This window comes from Diadema antillarum, unplaced genomic scaffold (genome assembly GCF_040938485.1).
Source record: "Diadema antillarum isolate AM-2024a unplaced genomic scaffold, OU_Dant_1.0 seq00000157_RagTag, whole genome shotgun sequence".
NCBI lineage: Eukaryota > Metazoa > Echinodermata > Echinoidea > Diadematoida > Diadematidae > Diadema > Diadema antillarum.
In genome coordinates, this window is record NW_027271229.1 from 364,899 (window position 1) to 388,387 (window position 23,489).

At 36.2% G+C, this 23,489-nt stretch overlaps 1 protein-coding gene across 1 annotated transcript in view; it reads right to left on the reverse strand.

The window, feature by feature from the left end:
- LOC139727868 (uncharacterized) overlaps positions 1-23,489 on the reverse strand; it is a 189,834-nt gene that overhangs the window by 10,610 nt on the left and 155,735 nt on the right. Inside the window, exons 2-8 of the mRNA XM_071638838.1 lie at positions 16,988-17,299; positions 14,339-14,680; positions 13,282-13,413; positions 12,728-12,802; positions 10,810-12,359; positions 9,806-9,967; positions 3,311-3,490 (exon numbers count right to left, since the gene is read on the reverse strand). Of these exons, the coding sequence (XP_071494939.1) occupies positions 3,311-3,490; positions 9,806-9,967; positions 10,810-12,359; positions 12,728-12,802; positions 13,282-13,413; positions 14,339-14,680; positions 16,988-17,299 (2,753 nt within the window). The remainder of the gene's footprint in view (positions 1-3,310; positions 3,491-9,805; positions 9,968-10,809; positions 12,360-12,727; positions 12,803-13,281; positions 13,414-14,338; positions 14,681-16,987; positions 17,300-23,489) is intronic.

A 23,489-nucleotide genomic window follows, 5' to 3' on the forward strand; every position in this document is an offset into this window, starting at 1 on the left:
CCCATATATATATATATATATATATATATACATATATATATATACACACACACACACACACACACATATATATATATATATATATATATATATATACACACACAAACACACACACACTCACACATTTTGTGAACGAATGGTACATTGAAAAAAACCGAGGTCCGTGCACTCTCGTACGTCAACTGCATGCAAACATTTCAATCACTCAAAACATATCTACCTGTTTATCTATTTAATTATAACGTCATTTATTTCTACTTAACAAAACGATTACTTTTCTATTCGAGTTAAAGAAAAATATATTTGCTTATCTGAAGCCAAAATTAACATAAATCATTAGTTTTGTTTAGTTCTTTCATTTATTATAAATGAAATGAAATAAATTGAATTGTATTTGCTTAAGTCTTTGTTTGTTAACCCGACACATGTATGTTTGTCTGTGTGTCTGTGTTTTAGTAACGATATTATAATTTTTCTTCTCCCTTCCTGTTAAAAGAAAAAAAAAAAACTTCCTGGGAATAGTACAGAGCCACCTGCCCAACGTTACCGCATTAAGGGAGCCCTCACTGACCTCACTTTCAATCTCCCTCTCCCTCCCTCCCTTTCTCTCCTCCCCCCCCCCTGCTTGTGCAATATTTGTTTCATGGCAAAAAAATCCACAATGAAACTTGTCTGAGAGAAACATTGTATCATAAGTAAAGAAAAGAATGTGTAAAGCACAACCGGATAACGAAAAAAAAAAAACCCGCTTTGCACTAATGTCTTGATTTCCATACTTTTGTCACTGCATGAAAAGCGTTCATACCTATTCTTTCGTTTACACATTGAATTTCATAATGCTGACTTTGCAGGACTGAACCAACAAATAAAGTTATGTCAATATCAAGTGAAATAGGATTGATTTGCAAAAGGAGTTACTACTCCAGAGGGACCCACATACTACAAGCTCTGTCTTTTTAGTGGGTCCCTCCATTTTTCGCATTTAAAACAACGGTATGCATGTATTTCGCTTTGATCACTTATGTTTCTTTCTTGCAATACAATGTATGATTACTTTAGGTCCTCAATAGTTATACTCTTTTTATTTCACTATGTTCTACTTACCTTATTTTCTGTTACAAAATGAAGTGAAACATATGTTTTTTGTTGAAAAATGAAATAAACTTTGAACTTGAACTTGAACTTGAACTAACACTACCCTACAATACAGACTCTTTTCCATCTATATCGAAAAAAAAATCAGTCCTCTCCCAACACTGCATCACTCATATCAATTATATTCAAATACTACATGTACATACCTGACATGATGATGCTAAGGTGGCGGCTGTTGAGAGGAAACTATCGGTCAAGTAGTGACAGTCCAGTCTGAACTTCGAAAGACGTGGCATAGCAAACACCCATTTGGCAAAGTCTTCTCCCACCGAGGAGAGCTTTAGGATATCATCATTATGAAGATATAAGTCCAGATCTTCAATCTGAAGAAAATAACGGAATCGAAATGTGGAAAAAAAAGAGAGATTAATGAACGGTGTGAAAATCGGAAGAAGAAATATTTGAATACGCAAAAAAAGGACCATTGTAGAGGAGTTATACACGTTACAATATGTTACCAATTAGTGAACTTATACCACGAAGTTGTGTATTTGTTACGATCTTCGCAATGGAACACATCGAAATAATAATAACCAGTTTCTAGCGTAAATAAGAAGGATTCATCTCTTAAAAGAAAAACAAACAAACGAACAAACAAAATCACAACGTCTAGTATTGAGTAACATTATTGAGCGATGCTATGCAACATGGGATTCTTGTAGCAATGGTAACATTCTATATGACTAATCGTCAATGACAGCAGCATGACAAATTTAACAATGTAAAGCCTGGAGAGAATAAACTAATTGACAGAATAATAGGAAGGTGTATCATTGCTATTGTATGACTCGACGTCCTCTTATAGAGTCATTGACACCTGAGTAGCCTTCGCGTTAAGGTATTGATTCCCTATAGATACAAATAATGAGTTGGGACTTACAAATGCAAATTTCTGCTCCATCGCCTTGCTTTTTGCGGTCTTTGCCAGCGAGGAAGTGATCACACATACCTATCACATTTTCGCACACAGAGTCGTCCAGTGTAATTCTAGGTCATAATGTTTTAAAGTATCTTTACTCTATTCCATTTTATCCTAAAAGTTGGATTTATTATGAGGCACAAACATTGCGTAGACGCAGACGTAGCGTGCAGTCTTTGGGATTGCAAGGTTTCAATACACGAGAGAAAAAAAAAATCATGATCCCGAGCATCTTATCAAAACGATTTTTCCCGGTCTATATGATGATTGTTTTAATAAGCCTAATACACTAATTTTAGACGTGAGATAGCTACAGCCAGTGACGCCGCTGGTTGTTTTAAAAACTAATTTGCAGTAATAATCTTTCTTTATTTGAGTTAAAAAAATACATTTGTTTATTTCAAGCCAAAAATAACATACCATCATTAGTTTTGTGTAGTTCTTTCTTTTATTATGAATGAATTGAATTGGCCAAAGTCTTTGTTTGTTAACCCGACACATGTACTGTATGTGTGTCTGTGTGTCTGTGTTTCAGTAACGATATCCTTTGCCTTATCCCTTCCTATTAAAAGAAAAAAAAATAATGTGTACAATGTTTACTTCCTGAGAATAGTACAGCGCCATGCACCTGCACAACGTTACCGCATTAAGGGAGCCCTCACTGAACTCTCTTTCCATCACTCACTCTCTCTCTCTCTCTCTCTCTCTGTCTCTCTCTCTCTCTATATATATATATGTATATATATATATATGTATATCCCTTTATTTCTCTCCCTTTTTATCTTTCGCTCTCTCTCTCTCTCTCCATATCTCTCTCCAACTTCCCTCACTCCTCTCTGCCTACTTGTGTAATGTTTGTTTTATGGCAAAAATTCAATAATCACACTTATCGGAGAGAAACATTGTATCGTAAGTAAAGAAAAAACTGTGTAAAGCCCAGCCGGATAACGGAAGAAACGCATTGCACCCGATTTCCGTACATTTGTCAGTGCATGAAAAGTGTTCATACCTATTCTTTCGTTCATACATTGAATGTCATAATGCTGAGGAGCCAGGATTGAAGTTACAAATAATGTTACGGCGATATCAAGTAAAATAGGATTGATTTGCTAAAGGAGTCTCTTTACTACCCTACAATGCAGGTTCTTTTTTTTTTTTCATTTCTCGAAAAAAAAAAAATGCAGTCCTCTCCCAACACTACATGACTCATATCAATTATAGTCAAATACTACATACCTGGCATGATGATGCTAAGGTGGCGGCTGTTAAGAAGAAACTATCGGGAAAGTCGGGGCACCACAGAGTGAACTTCGTAAGACGTGGCATAGCACACACCCATTGGGCCAAGTCTCCCACCGAGGACTGACTTAGGGTATCATCAACACGGCTGCTAAAATTGCAATTCAGATCTTCAATCTAAAGAAAATAACGGAATCGAAATGTGAAACTAAAAAAGAGAGATTAATGGAATGGTGTGAAAATGGGATGAAGGAATAATTGAACACGAAGGAAAGAGACCATTGTAGAGGTGGATCGAAGACCATCATATTGATGTAATGTGCGGACATTTAGTTTCAAGCAGTGGACGTGAGATCAAGCCATATTATTTTTTTTCTACTTAATCAACACGCCATATGATTATGTTTCGATAAGATAGGTAACAAATATATTGGAAGCAGTATAATGTACTCTCCTTTTACACATAGGAGTGTACAGATTCACAACCAGTTGAGTCAGTGGATGAAAGATGGCTTCGTCATTCCCTACAGTCCGTGATCCTCATACTTAATGGCAGTTAATATCACATGCTTTTCTACCGTTCTTGGTCAGGTTCGGATAAATGCAATGTATTGCCAGTCATAACGATCCACATGTACACCGAGTGAATCAAAGTGAAAATGATATCATAAAACATAATGAATAATGGATGAAATTGTTAAAAAGATAAGATGACCCGTGTGCACTAAAAAAGGCGGGACGAAACTGGACGAAATAGTGGCAAAGCCTCCTTGAACAGTAACAAGACATGTAAGAGGAGTAAAGTCGCGCCATATTTTATGAAGGCAATCTCCAAAGTAAAGAACATTTGTTGAACATTGTTATTGAACATTATTGTTGCCTAATCAGGAGGAATATATTGTTAGTGGAAAATTTAACATTGTAATGTAGCTATAAAATGCAAGCAGGATACAACGTACTGTCTGATTTATTGCATATCGTTACTCGAATTATCACATTATACCGAATTAACCAGGCTCCCCGACTTTACTGAAAAAAGTGTGGTGCATACAATAGAATGAGAAAATCAAAATTGTTTTTCAAGAAAAAACAAAACTTTCAAGCAAATAACAAGTGCATCAAAGGAAGAGAACAATAAAGCAAAATTTCTAATGTCCTTCCTTCTACTACATCTACATTTGTACAATGTTTGTCTCCACATGAAGTAACTCCCACAAGATAGCACCCTCACGCTGTATATTGATCATTTCTGTCTGTCTGTGACTGCAGTCAATTTCGTACAGTGTGCTGCTCCCTGGCAAGCTTCGATCTGGGTGCCTGGTATATAAATCTCATCAATATCATTGTTATTCAAGCAGTTCATCATGCCAGGTCATCTTCTTTAAAAAAAGTATATATGGCTGCCTGACGTACCTTGCTAAAAGTGACTTCCGAGAACTCATGCTGTTGTGATGACATACAAATCATCTACAAATCATATTTTAATCTTGTTCAAATTCTACGATGTTATTAGGAGCTGTCTTTGTCCTTGTAGCCTTTGTTTAGAGCGACATTACTAGAGCCTAGTTCTAGTCAAACGTGTCAAATTAGCGGTATTCAAAAGACGGCTTTTCACGGCAAAGAGCTGCATTTATTTTGTCAATCATGTCTGTGTTAACTAATTTACTGAGATAGGACTCGGTAGAATGTACGCAATGAAAAAGAAAGCCAACGTATATTCATGGCTGATTCAACGGTTCAGCTATTCTTTTTTTTTTTGTGGTCACTGGCCGCGTTAGGCAGGTGACCGCTATATAAAGGCTCTGATAAAGAAATTTCGTGCGGGGGATTTTTCAGTGGCCGCTATAAAGCAGGTGGTCGCCATAGATAGTTGGCCGCTAAGACAGGTTTGAATGTAGTTAATTACAACTTAAAATACCATTCTATTTGATGGTGAGATACTTGACCTGCAAATGACTATCAAAACAAGAGATTAGAAATACTACGAATAAAAGATATCACACTTGTATCGACCTTTGCATAAAGACGCTTACTTACTTGTAACTTGCTCTTCTCTTTGCATAATTGAAAAACGTGTGGAACATCGACGACGTATTTTACGATGAGATAAAAAGAAAAATGTTTTTCCCCGCTCTCGTCTTTCTGTTGTGCTATGGTATCGAGTTGCTGCTGACAGTGTTTGTTGTTCTCTAAAAAAATAGGTTTTTCACATTGATATCCCAAGAGCATCAATTTTTCCAAATTTGATTTTGCAGTCAGAGAATCCGCTGAACATGTTATGTTGTTATTTCTTTTTTCCTGATATTACACGTTCTTATAATGATAATGCTACCATGTAAACGCACAAGCTATCGTTCCCAAAGCATCAGAAAAGAACGCATATAAATTGTTTGTTTTTTCAAACACTTCACATCTTGCACAATGCATCGCTGCAATTTGTCCCCTCATTCTTCTCTTTCTTTCTCTTTATCGCCACTCAGTATAGTTGTAATTTATATGTTATATTCTTAATGTTGTATTTTACATAGACAATAATTTCTGAGGCTATTGTCCTCGTCAAGCGTTTGCTTATGATAATGGTCCCCTGAACTCTCTGCATCAAGAATTGCATAATTTGTCTTTGAGCAATAAATATACTGTAACGTATGTTTGGATAAATGTATGCACAAAATAGTTTGTTTAGTTCCTTTTTGCATTGTGTCAGGGGAAAAAAGTAAAATATTTGAATTAGTCATTTGTTTTAAATGTAAGATTCAAATTACACTGTACACTCAATTAGTTTGTTCAACTGACTTTGTATTTCATTTATATATGACAAATAAATTTAGAAATAAAATCAATCAATCAACCCCTCTCAGTGGAAAATGACCAAACTCATTCCTCTATTCAAGTCAGGTGATAAATCCTGTCCTACAAATTATCGCCCCATTGCGATTTTACCCTGTGTTTCAAAAAATCTTGAACATATAGTACAAAAGCAGCTTACAAATTATTTAAAAACAAACGATCTGCTATCTACAGCACAGTCAGGCTTTCGAGAGAAACATTCTACCACCACTGCTTTGCTAAAAGTCACGGATGACTTTTTGGTCGCCATCGACAGAGGTCTTTACACAGGGTCAATCTTCATTGATTTGAAGAAAGCGTTCGATACGGTGGATCCTTTCATTATGTTGCAAAAGCTAAAGCGAATGGGGTTTTTCTGACGCTTGTCTTGCTTGGTTTAGAAGCTATTTAACAAATCGAAAAGTCGGAACACTTCTTCGAAATTCCTCTATGTCAAATTGTTCAGATATACTCCATGGTGTCCCACAGTGCTCTATCCTGGGGCCAGTTCTCTTTGTGATTTATATTAATGACATTGTCAGTCAAGTAAAGAATTGTCGCATTCACTTGTCCCATAATGACCCTATCCATATTGAAAACGTTCTAAACAACGATCTTAAAAGAATATCATGATTGGATGTGCGTTAACAAACTTAGTCTAAATCTCCAAAAGACTGAGGGTTTTTTTATTGGTTCTCGCTCTTTATTGTCACGCCGCAATGCCCTTCACATAAAGGTATGCGGGCAGGCGATCAAACACAAAGAAACAGTTAAGTACCTTGGAGTTACACTTGACCAGCAATTAAAGTGGGATGTTCACATCAATACATCACTTGGTAAAGCTGGTAAGCTTGTAAAATATTTTAGTCGACTTCGTCATATTGTTAATGAAACATGCTTAAAACTATCATATAATTCTCTTATACTCCCTCTGTTTGATTATGCCGATTTAATTCATGACTTGGCCTCGCTGAAATTATACTTCGCAAATAGAAAAGTTACAAAATAGGGCGGGTAGGATCATTCTTGGGATAAATCCATATAAGCACGTATCAAATCATGAAATTCATCAAATTCTAAACTGGGATTTTTTAAACGTAAGGCGCAAAAAGCATTTAAATTCCATGGTTTCCAAATGTCTCCATGACTACAGTGCCCCATATCTTAAAGAATCATTTAACTTTATGTCCCGAAATTACTCTCTCCGCTCAAATGGTACCCTCTCACTGCCAAAATCCAGGACCGAATATTGTCGGAGAATGTCTTCGTACAGAGGTGCTTTCAGTTATAATGATTTCCCTTCAGAGCCCAAGGGCTGTTTGAGTGTAACCAGTTTTAATAAAATGATTAAAGTTATTCTGAAATACCTTTGATTTAAATGTGGCATAAAATAAAATGTACCTGTAATTTGTATTCCCTTTTCATAATGTTCATATTAAGATAAATATCAAGCTTACAAAATAGGGTGGGAGGTTGGGGAGGTACAAAGGCCTAATTCTTGCTCCCTTCTTTTTAGAAACTGTTGTAAAGTTATACTAATGTTTGTATTTTTGATTTGGGGTTTTTGTTTTTCGCATTCGATGTTTTCTATTGCATTTACAATTTACTCTGTTCCTGGACCCCTCGGTAGAACAGCTGTATCGTGTAGGCACAGCTGAGTAGGGCAATCCAGCCGTATTTTCAAAAATCATTCTGTTGACTGTACGATAATTGTTTTGTTGTTGTTTTTATACGGAAAATTAATAAAACAAAACAAAAACAAAAACAAATGATAAAAGGTTATTGCTTTTGAAGGCTTCGCCCATATTTTCTTTCTTTTTTTGATCAAAGTCCCCCATAAGAAAGTCATCTTTATTACTATTTGCCTTATGACTTAGTTCCAAAACTGACACTTTGTGCATAATTATTATTGTCTTATCCCTTGATTGCCTTATAAACGCCCATTGGTTTAATATTGACTTTATCGTTCGCCATTAATGTCAGGTTTTGAACTCTGCCTTTCATTTCGGGTAAGTGGGGGTGGGGAGAATTATTTTTCACTCATTCACTTCTACACGGACACAGTGGCGAGGCTAGCATTTAGTTTTCCATTTCGTCAAGAGGTATTTACCCATGCATGATTGCCGCAAGAAATACTCACTGCACGTCATAATCCATTCGGTTTCTGATATAACTTCCCATTGTAGTAGAACATCCATTGTCCTAATCATGATACTAAACAATCGCCTATATAATTATGTGCACAATCATCATGGGGTTCATTCGTCGCTATGTAATGTTATGCCTGAAGCATATAATTATGCTTTAAGGCGGAATATATGTCAGGCGTTTCGAATGTAATTGTCAAGTTTGTGTGGCACTCTTAATAGATGGAGAGGTACCCCGGACATTCCCCGGACGCCGATCTCACAGAAGCCTTCCTTCCTCCCCATCTTTGTAGCAGCTTTATACTGAGTGAAAATCCCTGTAAAGGCTCCTCTAGAACCCTGCATATAATTACCTGGTTTGCATTTAATTTGCGGGATGATTGTCATTCGTTACGTAAATGAACAAAGTAGATTTAATCTTGTAGTATCCACTTCGTGTATGCCTTGGCAAAGATATTCAGCAGATTAGCGAGGACAAGAATATGTTGAGGGCTTATTGCTGTTGGTCACAAAGAAGATGGGAAAACAACATATCACTCAATTAATTCTAATAACAAGCTTAGTTGACGATAAAGACAATGGCATTGAAAAGGATGCCAGGTGCGCCTTTCTATTGACCATAATATATTATTGCAGACTTGTTTCTGTGTTGCCTTTTGCGTCTACAGGAAGTGACTATACATAGTCATAGTTTACCGCGATGCTTCGAGCGCATTTTCTTTTTTTTTCCCTTTTTTTTTGGGGGGGGGGAGGGAGAGTTGAAGAGCTTGCAGCCAAAATGGGGACAATCCTTCACCTTAAAGGGCCCCTGAAATCTAAATGCATGTCGATTTGTGTTGATTTATGATGCCCTCAACATCACTTTTGAAGTGAAATGCATATCTAGAAACATTCCATATATTTTTAACGATGTTTTTATTCTATACAAGTTGACCTTGATTTCACTCAAACTTGCATACTATAATTTAGATCGCATTATGTTCTTCGTGAGTGGTTAAGGATTTTCCCTCTTAATGGTCACAAAATATATATGAAGGGTTTGTTTGCAAAAACCGATAAGTCCATATTTGCCAAATGGGGATATTTGCAATTAAAGGTCAAGAAAAATAAAGAGAATAATAAGAAAATGTTTGCTTCTTTTGACCATAACTTCAAAAATGTACCGTAGTGACCAATATATCATTTATAAGGTATTATTTTGTACTTTATCACAGAGACCGTACTTCAAAATCTTCAAAAATGGACTTATCGGTTTTTGCAAACAAACTCTTCATATATTTTGAAACACCTACTATAACATGATCAGTATATGTTTTCAGATGTAACTTGGATTCTTTGTTCAAGAAGATTTTTTTTTTCTGCAAGGAAACATTGTTTGCGACTAAGATTGTTTTCTTTACATTTCTTATTATCATCCATTTACTGTATTTCCTCTTTGAAATATCTTAGTAACACTTCATCTGTAGTCTGTACATAAAGACATGTGTTGTAGATCATGATAATACATGAAAGTTCTTACCAGACAGTTTGAAGCCTCTGCCCGGAGGATCTTGTAGAATTCCACGTGAAATTGTGAGCGCCATAGCCATACCTTGCGGAGTAAACTGCTGGAGCACATGCCCTCCGCCAAGTCACGTGACACAGTTCTTTCGCACTTCATTTTGCACATATTTAGCGATTGCTGATAGAACGAACATGAATTGACAGTAGAGGAAATAAATTATTCTCAGAAGAATAAGATTGATAAAGTACTCGCAGTTGACTGGAGGTTTGAAACTCACAGAGAAAAAAAAAAGATCATTCTATACAGGTTCTACTCATATCGTCATTTCACTAATCACAACTCGGGAAGGAAAGAATGCATTTTCAATTTGATGAGAAAGGTAGAGGGGCGATGAATATGATTGCATTACATCAATACTCGTGTTAGGCGCCCTTAAGTAGCTGTATGTTCAAAACACTATACACGATACTCAGTTTGACATATCCCTTTAATATACACGGGGTCTTTATTATAGCCAAAGTTGGATGATTACTACAAAGGGCAGTTTAAAACTCCGTGGAGTCCAATTATTTTGCAATAAGAACATTTTGCTTGACTCCTCATAACATTTTTTTTTCTAAAAGCCACGACGAAAAACGTTTCATACAATTTACCACCAAACGTTCTGATTAATTACAAGACATGAAATAAGTGGCATGGCAATTCAGATTAAACTTTCACATTAAGTCATCATAATGTATCATGTGAGGAGGGCAGCTATTTTACATAACAATAATACTTAAAACGTTAATACAATTGCACAGAATGTTATATTCAAAAACGATTTCCCAAAATAATAGGGCCTGTTCCTGGTCTAAAAAAATGTTAATAAAGCTGTTGAGGTTGTAGATTATCCACTCAAATTCACACAGGAGAAACACACACACAAACACACACCCCCACACACAAGGAATGTTATTTTCGTTCGCCATTATATTTTCTGACATATTTCATATCAATATTCAAGTTGTGTCACTCACCACTTGGCTGTAGCGCACCATGAACACCACTCCTGACACTGTGTGTTCTGGTGTATAGGACTCTAGTTTGTATTCATGCCATCGTGCTCCCACTGCCCTTGCTGCCTCCTCAGTGTGACATTCAAACGCAACGTCAACGCATAGCTCCCGGTTATGATAAGACTTCACCAGGCCCTTAATGATATCCAGGCCGATTTCATTCCCTGAAGCTGAGGTGAAGTAGAGTACGTAGCGGAACTCCTCAGGTCGACTAAGAAGTTTGTTTTTCACCTTGTCGTACTTAGCACGGTCATTGTTGAATAAATACCCAATATACACCCCTGCAGTGTATTCTTGAAACAGTTTGTGGGGAAAAGAAATAGTTGATGTAACCAAGGATGAAATGTTGACATCGTGCCGACGTTCCCTTGTGATGACATCTTTTTCCATAGTCAAAACACCCACTCTGCAGCATGTGAGCATGGCATCGTGACACTCTCTGAATTGTTCTTCAGGAAATGAAAGATTCCTGTCAAATAAACCATCTAGCGCTATCTCACTTATTTCTTGAATTGCCCTTCCAGCTTCCTTTAAATGTTCAACAACATTCTGATTCTGTAGATTTACACAGATTTTGGATGCGTAGTGTTGTTTTAGGAAAGAGATCATTTCTCTAAAAATCTGGGAGAAAGTGTGCAATTTTTGGAGTTCTCTTCGTCTTTCTTCACTGAAGTCGTTCCACATGAGGCAAAGCATGGCACAGTAAATAGGAAACGGGGCCATGTTTGATCGGATGACATCATTTTCCTCCATAAAACTGATTAAGCTTTCTGCAAGATTGTTCTTCTCTCTGATCCGAAAGTACCTTTTAATATAAGTCGATAAATTCTCCTTGTTAACTCCTTCGACGTTTAGAAAAGTGTAAGTTTCGGCAAGACTCTTGTCCATCATGAATTCATTTGTCCTCCAAGGGCGTGTTGTCACAATTACTTTGCATGAATTGTATTGGTCTCTTCGTAGAATGCGAATGACTTCACTGCTGCTCGTTTCACTTAATTTTTCGCCAAACTCGTCGAAACCGTCAAATATAATGAGAATCCTACTCAGATTTGTTGAAATATAGTCATCTATCTTCTTCTTTGTTGCCGTATTGGAATGCGAGAGGTACGTCTCGACTATACCACCGATACTTATTGCGTTCTTAATATCTCTAAGAGGTATTAGGAGCACCATGTCCAGATCTTGGAGAATCCGTCCCTGACACCAGTCCCAGGCAATCTTAGCGCAAAATGTTGTTTTACCGACACCTCCCTCACCTTGGATCAGAAGTCGCTTCGAAACATATCCCTCTTTATTGTTTTTTAGAAAGACTAGAAGATCGTTGTATGTTATTTGTGTCTTATGCGTGCTACTTTGGTTTATTATACTTAAATTCGTATAAATATCATCCAATTCAACACGTTCCATAAAGTTGAGTGGATCCACCATGACCTTGCTTCGTGACACACGGTAATACTCCTTCAGCTCTTCCTTGCATTGCTGTATCTGTTCCTGTGTAAGCGATGGTGGTTCTTAGAAGAGAAACCAAATGAAAGAAAAAAGAAAAAAAATCAAAATTATAAATATAAGAGTGTACGTAAATACCCACAGACACGTAGGAATATTAACATGTATACAGAGAGAGAGAGAGAGAGATAGAGAGAGGGTGAAGAGAGAGAGGGAGAGAGAGAGAGGGTAAAGAGAGAGGGAAGAAGGCCTGTAATAATATATATCGTTTCTTTTCTAATAACCGTGTTACATAATACAACTGTATCATTGCACAAAGAATGCAGAGATGAGTTTTATAATCTTGAACATGTAAAAGTCACTGTGCATAATAGAATAATCCGCTTTTTCAAGACAACGAATAAGATTGTGATTATCTACATATTTTTCTCACCCAGCATTAATTCTTCTTTCTCGTGAAATCGCTCTGGTATGTTTGGTCTTCGCCAGCAGGGGTTCCAGCTACATCCTGAAATATTATCATCATCAATAGCAACAAGAGCGTCACTATAAATGATAATTTTCATACACAGTATATTATAAGGGGCAAACTTATTTTCAACACCTTTCTCGTTTCCCCTCTTTTCACTACCAGATTATCTCAAGAATATACGCTTTCGATGTGTGGTATGATCCATTACTTTATGAAAAATTACGTATATTATTTGACATAGAGAGATCATCGCTAATTAGAAATTTGGAAGTTCTACTTACATGGGACAATTTTTCGGTCTCCGTAATGTTGACAAGTGCATGTATAAGTACTAGTTTTTTGATATTGTTGTATCAAAACAATGGAAAATCATAAAAACAAAGAAATGCACACTTATACGCACACACACATACGTACACAAAGACACACAGACACACAGACACACAGACACACACGCGCATAATCATTAACGCAACAAATGGAAATATCTAACCTTAAAGAAAATAAATTAATACCTTTACGAGGTAGGTAGTCCGGATGTTTGCTTTGCAGATATTTCCCAAAAGAGAGAAATAGGATGACTATGACAACAGGCACACCAATGGCGAGTCCAATGATGAGACCCGAATTAACGCGTTTTCCTGAAACTTCATAGAGACACAAATGAAACACGTTTTCATTCATTACTTCATTTAGAAGACAGTAAAATAAACACATATGAATACTTAGATATTATACAATACAAAGTTAATATTTTAGTACAATGTACAATGCACTCCCGTTATAACGAACACGGTTATAACGACATTCCGGTTATAACGAAGTAAACATTTGGGCTGCAATGTCATCCACTCTATGTATTTCTATTGTTTATTTGTTCGGTTATAACGAAATTCCGATATAACGAAAGAAAACTGCCGGTCCCGAGGACTTCGTTATAACGGGATTCCACTGTATATGTGTTTGAGGGTGTGTGTGTGTGTGTTTGTGAAAGATTATGTTTGATAGTGAAAACAAGGTGGTTGATTGCCTGAATACATATCATCACTACGATGACAAAATTACTCAAAGGACATACTTATAATATTTAATGATCCTATCAGACCGACACCCGTGAGTCATACGGCCAAAGAGCTCGATACTGATAAAAAGTCCAGGTGCATGAGTCACATAGCTGACTTGTCATACAGCCTGTCAGCTTAACATTAGGTAAAAAGGTCAAGAGACCGGCACGAGGCAAACAAGGCCTACACTTCATACGCAAAACAAAAAACAAAAACAAAAAACAAAACAAAAAAATAAGTTTCTTCTTCTTCTTTGTTCTCTTCTTGTCCTCCTACTTAGTATTCTTTGAAATTGGTTAACATTTCTCTTGAATGCATTTTTTTTTGAAATAATAAATTGGGGACCAGTAAAATAGACACTTTTGTGAAAGGTTACTTTGGTCAAAATATCAATGAGCGAATTATACTTCCACGTTGCAAATCTCAACAAGAACATTGTTTTAAGTAATATCAATAATTGTTTGCCACTTATTATTTAGGAACTTAAAATTGGCAACATTTCAAGAACCTGATACAGGCAAAACTGTGATTTCTCGGGTTGACGTTCCATTCAGCGAGTCACCGGCAGCAACGCACATGAAGGTTTGCTCTGTCCCGTGATTGGCTGAAACAGTGATTGTCTCGAATCTCTCGTATGTGCCATCAGAAAGTGTGATCTGTTGTGAAACCACTGAAATCAGTCTCTTTCCCGACTCCTTGGTCCATAGCATGGAAACGTTAGGTTTGAATCCATTCACGACACACGTAAGACTAAAGGAAGGGGTGTTGGAGGGAGATTGATATGTACACCGGCTTTGACGAGATTGACTTCCCTCAGCACACTCCTCAATCGTATGTCCTGATGCCATCGCTAGGAAAATTAGAAAATTATTTTGAAATGACGTATACGTTTTATACGTATCCTAATCTTCACTCGGCAAATAACTGACATGACATGATTTCACCTGATACTATAATTTTCCGATTGGATTTGCTATTTTACAATTGAGACTAAAATCTGAACAATGCTCAGGATGAAGAAACAAAATTATGACAATTGGTTGATAACACAAAATAAACAAAACTCACCTGCTTGCATTCAAATTCAAAATTTAGGATGATTACATCTATATAGCTTTATGATTTAACACCGAAATTACTGTTAATGTATCTAACAATTCATACGTAATAATGATAAACGCAAAAAGGAACAGCGTAACAAATTGAAACGAAAAGAAAAATCATTAATCATAGTGTAGTTATAAAGCTAGTAAAAAATCAACATGTTTCCAAATGTGCCAAATGCAAATGTGAGACAAGTAATCTAACCTGTCTGAGTAGGTCTTTTACAAGTGAAAATTATGTTTGTCATATAAAACTCGGTCATCAAAAGTCTTATTTTGTTATAAAATTTGTGGTTTCTATGGTAACACTTTTGTAGAAACTGCTGATTTAAGGAAAAAATAATATTTTGTTTCAAAAAATTTTTTCATCGCTGATTTACACAGAAAGTTCGCACACTTACTGTCCACACTCTACATCTCTTTTGTTTTAACCCTTTTAAGCACAAGCTATTTTGACACCTTCCAAGTCCAAAGGGGAGGGGGTTGACATTGTGCTCCCTCCCCATATATAACTCCTTTATTTGATTTATGACCGTCATATTTCACAGACCGGTAGAGCAACTCATACTTTACGTGACCCATTATTTGGAATTTATCAAGGTCATCCAGTGAGGGCGCTATTTACAAAAAATGTAAAGAATTACATTTCAAACACGCACAATCTTTTTTTTTAATTTCTTTATCCACGGTTTTATGTTTCTATTTTATATCGACCATTTTCATATTTACCACAAAGGAACAGTAAGTCAACCTTAACAATTTGTTATGGTTGAAATTTCTCAAGGTCAACGTTATGGTGGCACTATCTATTGAAAGAAATATAGGAAACCTGTGATGTATTACTTGAACTGGGTACATTGGTATCACATTTCATATTTCCAAAATACTGAAATTTTGAGTTTTGCAGATTGATAATAATATCATAAACAAATGTTATTACACAAAATAAAAGATAAGACAAAATAAAAGGATGGTCTTTCAAGAATGCTGTATTTTCGATTATTTTTCAAATATCTAATGTTTGAAGCCTATGTCATATGAAAAATAAAGGAAATAAAAAGGAAAGCATTTTTGGGTAATTAACAACCATAATTACTTCACATTTTGGTCCTTCAGCAAATTAGAGCTAAAAAAGTTCCATTTCGCACATTATTATATTGTTACCAGAAATTGGAACAGAAAATCATGCAAAATCTGATGGACATGGTTGTAAGTTTACTTTTTCAATGGTAACAAGCAACATCGGATATAGCTAAATTATATATCAAAATGTTTGCCATGAGATTTTAGGGAAAGTCATCAAATTTGGTTGAAATCGAGTAAAGGGTGTAGGAGTGGCAAACGAAAATATGGTAGTGGGCACAATGCACCCCCTTGGACTTTATAGGGTTAAGGCCTAAACGTTAATGCCAAATAGGACAGTTGCTATGACACCACAATGTGGAAAAGTTCCCTCAAGGACAAGGTCTATTTGTTTAAAGATATATATAGTTTTAAATATTAATCTTTCTCTCTGACACAAAATCATTATAGGTTGTTTTTTTTTAACAAAGTTGTCTCTACTATCTTGATTTATCCGTTTGCTGTGAAACTTGTGATATGAAAACAGTCCAGATAATTATTTCGCTGAAGAAAATTTTATAAGTGATGTAATGCTTTATCAAAAAGAAACTAAAAGGAAGGTTAAGTGTGCTTGTTAGAAAATGAAAAATATGTAAACATGCTCTAACAACTTTAACATACTTTGTGTCATGTTGTACTTCTTTCAAGCAAAACGTTTGATTGCAATCATTATTAGTCTCATTTATTCATCACCACAATTACGCTTAAAATTGGCTTAACTGCTAGCATACACTGTATTTTAAAAGTCAATGTGACACTATAATGATATTGTGAAAACTATCAATGACATGTCGTTCTTTTGTCCCCTTCTTTTCAGTTAACTTGAGTGTCTAAAGCTTCTTCTTTATTTCTATTTACCGGTAACCTAATTCATAACAATACTTTTTCCCCTCTCACTAATTATGACATGAATAGAGTCAGATGTTACTTACAGCTAATCGTCATGATGGTGGAATTTCCCACACTTTGGGAATTCTTCAGCACCACCAGACAATAGTAACGACCCTCATCTGCCATCTCCAAGCTGCTGATGGCGAGGCTGAAGTTCTTGTCGACGTCGAACCGTTCCTCCCTGCTAAAAAAATCTCCATCGATGAATTCAGCCTTCGCCGTCCTCTGCTGCTTATCTGAGATTTTCTCCTTGACCCACTGCACAACGAGAGGCTCCTCCTTGATGTCACACCGCAATAGGATGTTTTCTCCTTTCCATCCTTGAACGTTGGGGGCAGTGCCTACCACTGACGCTAGACGGCAGAGATTTGAATTCGCGTGATTGTATGCATGCACTAGTTGAACTTCATACATAATTATAGCTTTTTACTCTAAACTTGTTGTATGCATGATGCCTGTCTTTATGCCCCCCCCCCCCGAAATGGGAGAGGTGTAGCATTCTACCAAGTTCCTAGGAATGACCCTAGATACAATCTAACTTGGAATACTCATGTCCAGAATATTACAACACCAATATCTAAAGCAACTGGTGTTTCAAGGAGAATAAAATACTGAATTAACCATAAAACTTTAATAATGTTATGTAACACCTTATTTATACCATAAATTATGTAATGCACTGCAATATCGTATGGGGCAACTGTAGCAAAACTAAATTGAACACAATAGTTCTTCTCCAGAAAAAGCCTCTTCATATATGCACGCATTCAAATTTCCTGGTTCACACTGATCCCATATTTTGTCGCCTAAAAACTTTAAAGGCCCATGATATACATTTATACCTAACTGCCATATTTAACAAACACTCTCGAAATTTATTACCATATTTTCATAATGCCCTAGTAACCAATGACCATAATACACTCATACCCTACCCGTCGTTCCCATGATTTTCATTTAAGTAATCCAAAGCTTTTACTTGCTCAAAAGTCGATCAGACATCACGGTCCGGATACATGGAACACTCTTCCTGAGGAGTTGAAACAGTGTGCCTCCTTGTTTTCATTCAAAGCAAACTTAAAGAAACACATTTTATCATACTTAAAATACGAACTAAAAACAAATAATTTGTATGACTTATGTTGGTCTCCCGATAGCAACATCATATATATCGTTTCCTCTTCCAGCAAACCAATTCTATTATTCTAAATTCCAGCCCATCTGCCCTTGTGCACTTTCAAGCACCTGCACGAATCTAGTACGTCCTTACTTTTTCCTCGGGCCGGCCATCTTTTCAAGCAATGCTTGCAATGGCGGCCATCATTCTGCATAATCGCCTCTTAACTACAATTGAGTATATGAATATAAGAACGACCCAAGTCCATGGAAGACCATTTCGAGTAAACTAAAAAAACTTCATATCTTTTTTATTTGTCCAATAATATTCTATTTAACTGTGATGGGAAGGCAACATTGTATATACAAATGAGAACATATATTATCATGACAATTAACATTTACATTAATTGTGGAGAGGCCATTTTGTGTGGTGGACTTGGGTCGTTCTTTGATTCATATGGACTTGGGTCGTTCTTTGATTCATACACATGATATTCTGCTATAGAGATGAGAGAAGGATGAGAGAGGGCGCTATTATATGAATGTAAGAATGACCCAAGTCCTTCATTTTTACATTCATATACGATTTAACTTATTCATTTCAGGCACTTCCGGGGTAATTAGGATTTATCATTTATACACAAGATGAGTCCATGCATAAGCTACAATTTCCAATGTGAAACTGAATTTGGCCAAAAATTGGACTTGGGTCGTTCATATATTCATATACTCAATTGTCATTGTAATCCCTGCTGCATAGACATGCATGCTGTATAATCATTTTCTTTTATATCTTTGTTTACAAGTCAACAACTCTGTGTTAAGTTTACTTTGTATATTTCCTACATGTTCATGGTTATGTAACTTCTGTATATTGATTTGCAGAAAATAAAGTATTTATCAATCAAGAGATCAGACTGATTTTTATTATTATTATTATCATTACTATTATTTTGTAACCGCAGTTTGTCTGGTATAACTAGCGAAAAGTTGTCCGCTAAATGTCCTTCTTACGCACATTCATCCTCTACAATGCAATTGACTCCTGGACCACGTACTTCCACAGAATACGGTGATCGTGCTTTTTCTACAATTGTCCCTTCTCCCTGGAATTCTCTACCTGCCTATATACATCAAGCCACTTCCGTTAATCAGTTTAAGACTTTGCTGAAGACTTATCTTTTTAGTAAGTAGTCCTTTGGAATGGTCCAGTTGTGGGTCGGTCGATGGAGGTGCACACTGATTTTGATCTCATTATTTATCACATTTATACACTGTATCATTTTTTTTTTGTACTTTTGTACTTGTATTTTGGTATTTTTGTACTATTCTTGTATAAATATTAATTTCTACGGTAAACTCTGCGCTTTGGAACATCTGTATTTAGCGCCTTATAAGTGTATTGTATTATTATTATTATTTTCAATCATTTAAATGTAAAGGCTATACACATGATAATTTTTTTCCCATACGTAACTGAAGGTTTAAAACTTCGGATGAGTTGAGTCTTATTTTTAAAGTGAAGTTAAATCACTTTTTGTCAGAAAGAATGGGAAATAACAAGTAGGCTTCTCTGAGCTTAAATCAAAATAATCAATGCTGTCCAAATGAACCTATATAAAATTGTTTTCTTTTTTCCATTTAAATAATAGGTAAATCCTGATTAAAATCAACAATGATCAATAAGATGAGATGTACGAATAACACGACATAACTAACATCACAAGCACATAGCCATGTTACCACTCTACCCTTGCACGTTTTGAAATAAACCATACTTCAGTGTCCCCAATACAAATTCAAAATATTGTCCGGACAAAAACAAAATCGTGACGTTATTTACATTGTACCAGGTAAATCCTAATTAAAGAAAAAATGTCATAATCCTCCATTGAAACACCACGGATGTTTACCTGAAAATCATTAGATAGCATTCAAATCTAATTTTTCCCCTTATAATTATTATTAGCAGCTTATGCTGATAATAGGTTTTCCCGGCCGATTTCACACTTTTTTCAGTCCAATTCCTAATTGCTGCATTCAATTTAGCACAATATTTAGCCGAGACGGCATGTTCGGTATTTCAATTTTATAATCTTTTCATTCATTTTGGAGCATTCAAATTACCTTTTACATCATTCGAATCAGCAATTTTTCGGCTCAAATTCGTAAGATAAGCACCATTTCGCAAGTCGTTCATTCAATAGCACGATATACAGTAGTCACGTGATCACGTATACGCTGCGCTCGTTCATCCGAATTCATTCTTGAGCATCCAATTTCGCATTAACTGCAGTCAATTTAGCAGACACGTTTATGTTTTTATTGTGATATCACCTTTTCAACAGTACTTTCAAAATATGTGTATGTGTTTACAATGTTCGATAGCATTATTTCATTCACAGATACATTGATCTTAAGTTTGTTTTGTTAATAATTGGGAGGAGGTTTCAATTTACATCGTGATTATTTCTTTTACCTGCAAGTTTCATTATTTTCATTTGGTGGGTGCCAGATTGCGTTAATTATCATTAGGAATAAAATGTTCTTGCATCAGCTCTAGCCATCAATTTTTCAAGGTTATTACCCTCAAATGTTTCTATCTTTCCCTGTCTTTTAGAGAGATACGCCTGTATCTAACTCGTGCTTCCGTGACTGGACATAAGAAAGTGAAGTGAATGTATGGTACTGGTTCAAGCATGGCATGTATACAGTAGTTCTGATAGCATGTATGTAAGAAGAGGGGCGTTACAGAACAACAAACTTGAGTTATTTAGGGTCAAAGATACCTTTACTATATATACTTAGTGTGTGGATGAAACAAAAAGTCTCATTTAAATACGTATAAATCACGGTTATCACCTTTTCAAAATAGAAATAACATTACGCCAATTTGAGTGAACATGTTTGGAATTTGACTGCCCATACGCGAAATTGAATGACTGAAATACCATTTTCCGCCAGTGCTGGCGAATTTGAATTACTGAAGAGCACGTGCCAATTTGGATGCCCGTTTTGCAAATTCGAAAGGCACATGTGCGAATTTCATTGACCGAAATGCTAAATTGAACGAACTAGTTGCAATTTCGAATGACAGAATGTGAAGTGACGAGGATTTTCGCTAAATTGAATGAACCTTTTATCAAATGTGACCGTGCACCAAAAACAAACAAAAAGTCGCACCCCTTGATTTTAAGTGAGGCCTCAAAAAAGGAGAAATGTTTCAACCAAGTCAATCTTGAGTTCTTCATATTTTCTGAAGGGGCTATCCTTCTTCTACATTATTCTTCAGTTTGGTATCATAACATGATTGGGAAAGTGTGTTTTTAGCAGTATTTCTACAACCCTTTTGGGGGGAAGAGTAGAATGATCAGGTTTGTCTTAGAGGCCGCTTTTCATGTCTTGGAATCATTTGCACACTCTTCACTTTCAAGTCTAATAACTTTTGAAAGGCTAATGCTACTACTTTGAAAGTTAGTGTTAATCATGGTCATAATGTGCTAATTAGAACATGCTCATTTTCAGTTTTATCTGATAATCCCTTTATTGTTGTTGCTCCTGTGGTTTACCTCCTGTGTTTCGTCCCATTCATGGCACAGCTAGCACGGCTTGGTAAAGATTAAGCGCTTGAATAAACCCCGTACTTCAGAGCCTCTTTTCTCAGGTCACATTTTTCCAGAGTGTGGGCTTTCTTTCCAATATTTAGATAGATTAGGAGAGTCCATTTGAATTGAGTTATACATCATTTTGAAGCTTAGAGTCTGCTCTTTAAGAATCTGCCCTTAACTGCAAATCCATGTCTGGCGACTTTTTGTTTGTTTTGTGGTGCAGGGTTACAAATGGACTGACAAAAGTGCGAAATTGGCCGGGAAAACCTATATTAACCCTTTATTAAACCTAGGACTGTCCCTCTTTCCCACATTCTTGGGTCCCAAACGTGATAAACATGTAACTTTGAATACATTGCTGTTTGCCTATATCTAGGACTGATACCTGGTAAAGAATTGAAGTGAGCACACTCATCATTCAAGTTGAATTTGATACGTTGTCTACAACACGAGTCTACAACACGAGGGTTGTGTGGCCTTATTTGGCTAAATTTCAAACGGTTTAACCTAGCTGCTTCGTACGGGAACCTGAAAACCTGTATATAACGTCTACGGACATTTCAAAATTCAGTATGGAACGGGTTAAGTGAAAGAAATACAACAACAATAACGAACGACTCTGTTCATAACAGTAATTGAAGACATTCTCAGAATGTTGTAATTTTTTGAACGGATCTGTCGTTTTAAACCAATCTATCATATTAGTAATTACTCGGAAACGATTAATTATTGAGTGCAGATTCACGAAAACAAATTTGCACGTATTCAAATTCATGAAATTCTTCTGTCGAGATGTTTTCATTGCAACTGATTGACAAATTGCCCTACATGGACGTAAATGTCGGTGATCTGGAGGTCTTATATGTTCGAATCCTGCTCTAGTATGTTTACGTATGATTTTTTTATCATGGCTACTACTAAAACACTATTATCAATTCAATGTTTATTTATATCGGTGAAAGGCAATTTGTCAATCAGTAGCAAAGTTGCACTTACCTTTTATATATTGGTCACAGAACATAGTAACAGTCAGTGTCAAAAGGAGAAAGAGGTTGTTTATTCTCTCCATCGCTGATAATCTGGAAAACTGAGACGATTCATAAATAATAAGTTGAATACACTTTTGGATTTTAATGTCCTAAACTACTGTCAGGCAATCACAATAATCATATTTAAAAAAAAGAAAATGGTGGAATACATGCCAAGTAATAAACCCTTGCGAGACAAAATCAATTCGTCTGTGATCGCGTGGAAATAAATGTAACGCTCCTGCCCGCTACACAACTGCCGTTTGCTTGCTATTCTTAAGTTGCTAAAATGTTCATATTTCCAGATTATGTCGCATACATCATGCTGTTGGCACTGTTTGTTCGTAGGAGACATAGTCCAAGGTTCAGTGATGAGTAAACTCGTCTGTTTGCTCGGAGCGTGTTTGATAATGATCCCTTATAACGCGTACATAATCTTATTTGGGAATTTGTTACTGCTTTCTTTTCCCGCGCCAAAAGGCCAACCTAGATTAGGCAAGTGTTATCTACACAATAATTGGAGAGTATTCAGTCGTCAGATCAGTGAATGGCAGAGCATAAGTAGTTATTATGAAGTATCATTTGAGATAACTGCCACATACGCGCCATCGTGTTTCCTGCGTATTCCCGTTATGAAGACGTTTCAAACTGCATGGGTACTGGCGAGTAGTGCAAGTCACGAGGTTCGACACCCACGTACCGTTCAAGGTACGGGTTATATAGCTCATCAGTCAAACAGTCCACAAACTCGACACTGAAGTGAATGAGGCCCACGAGCTATACTGTGC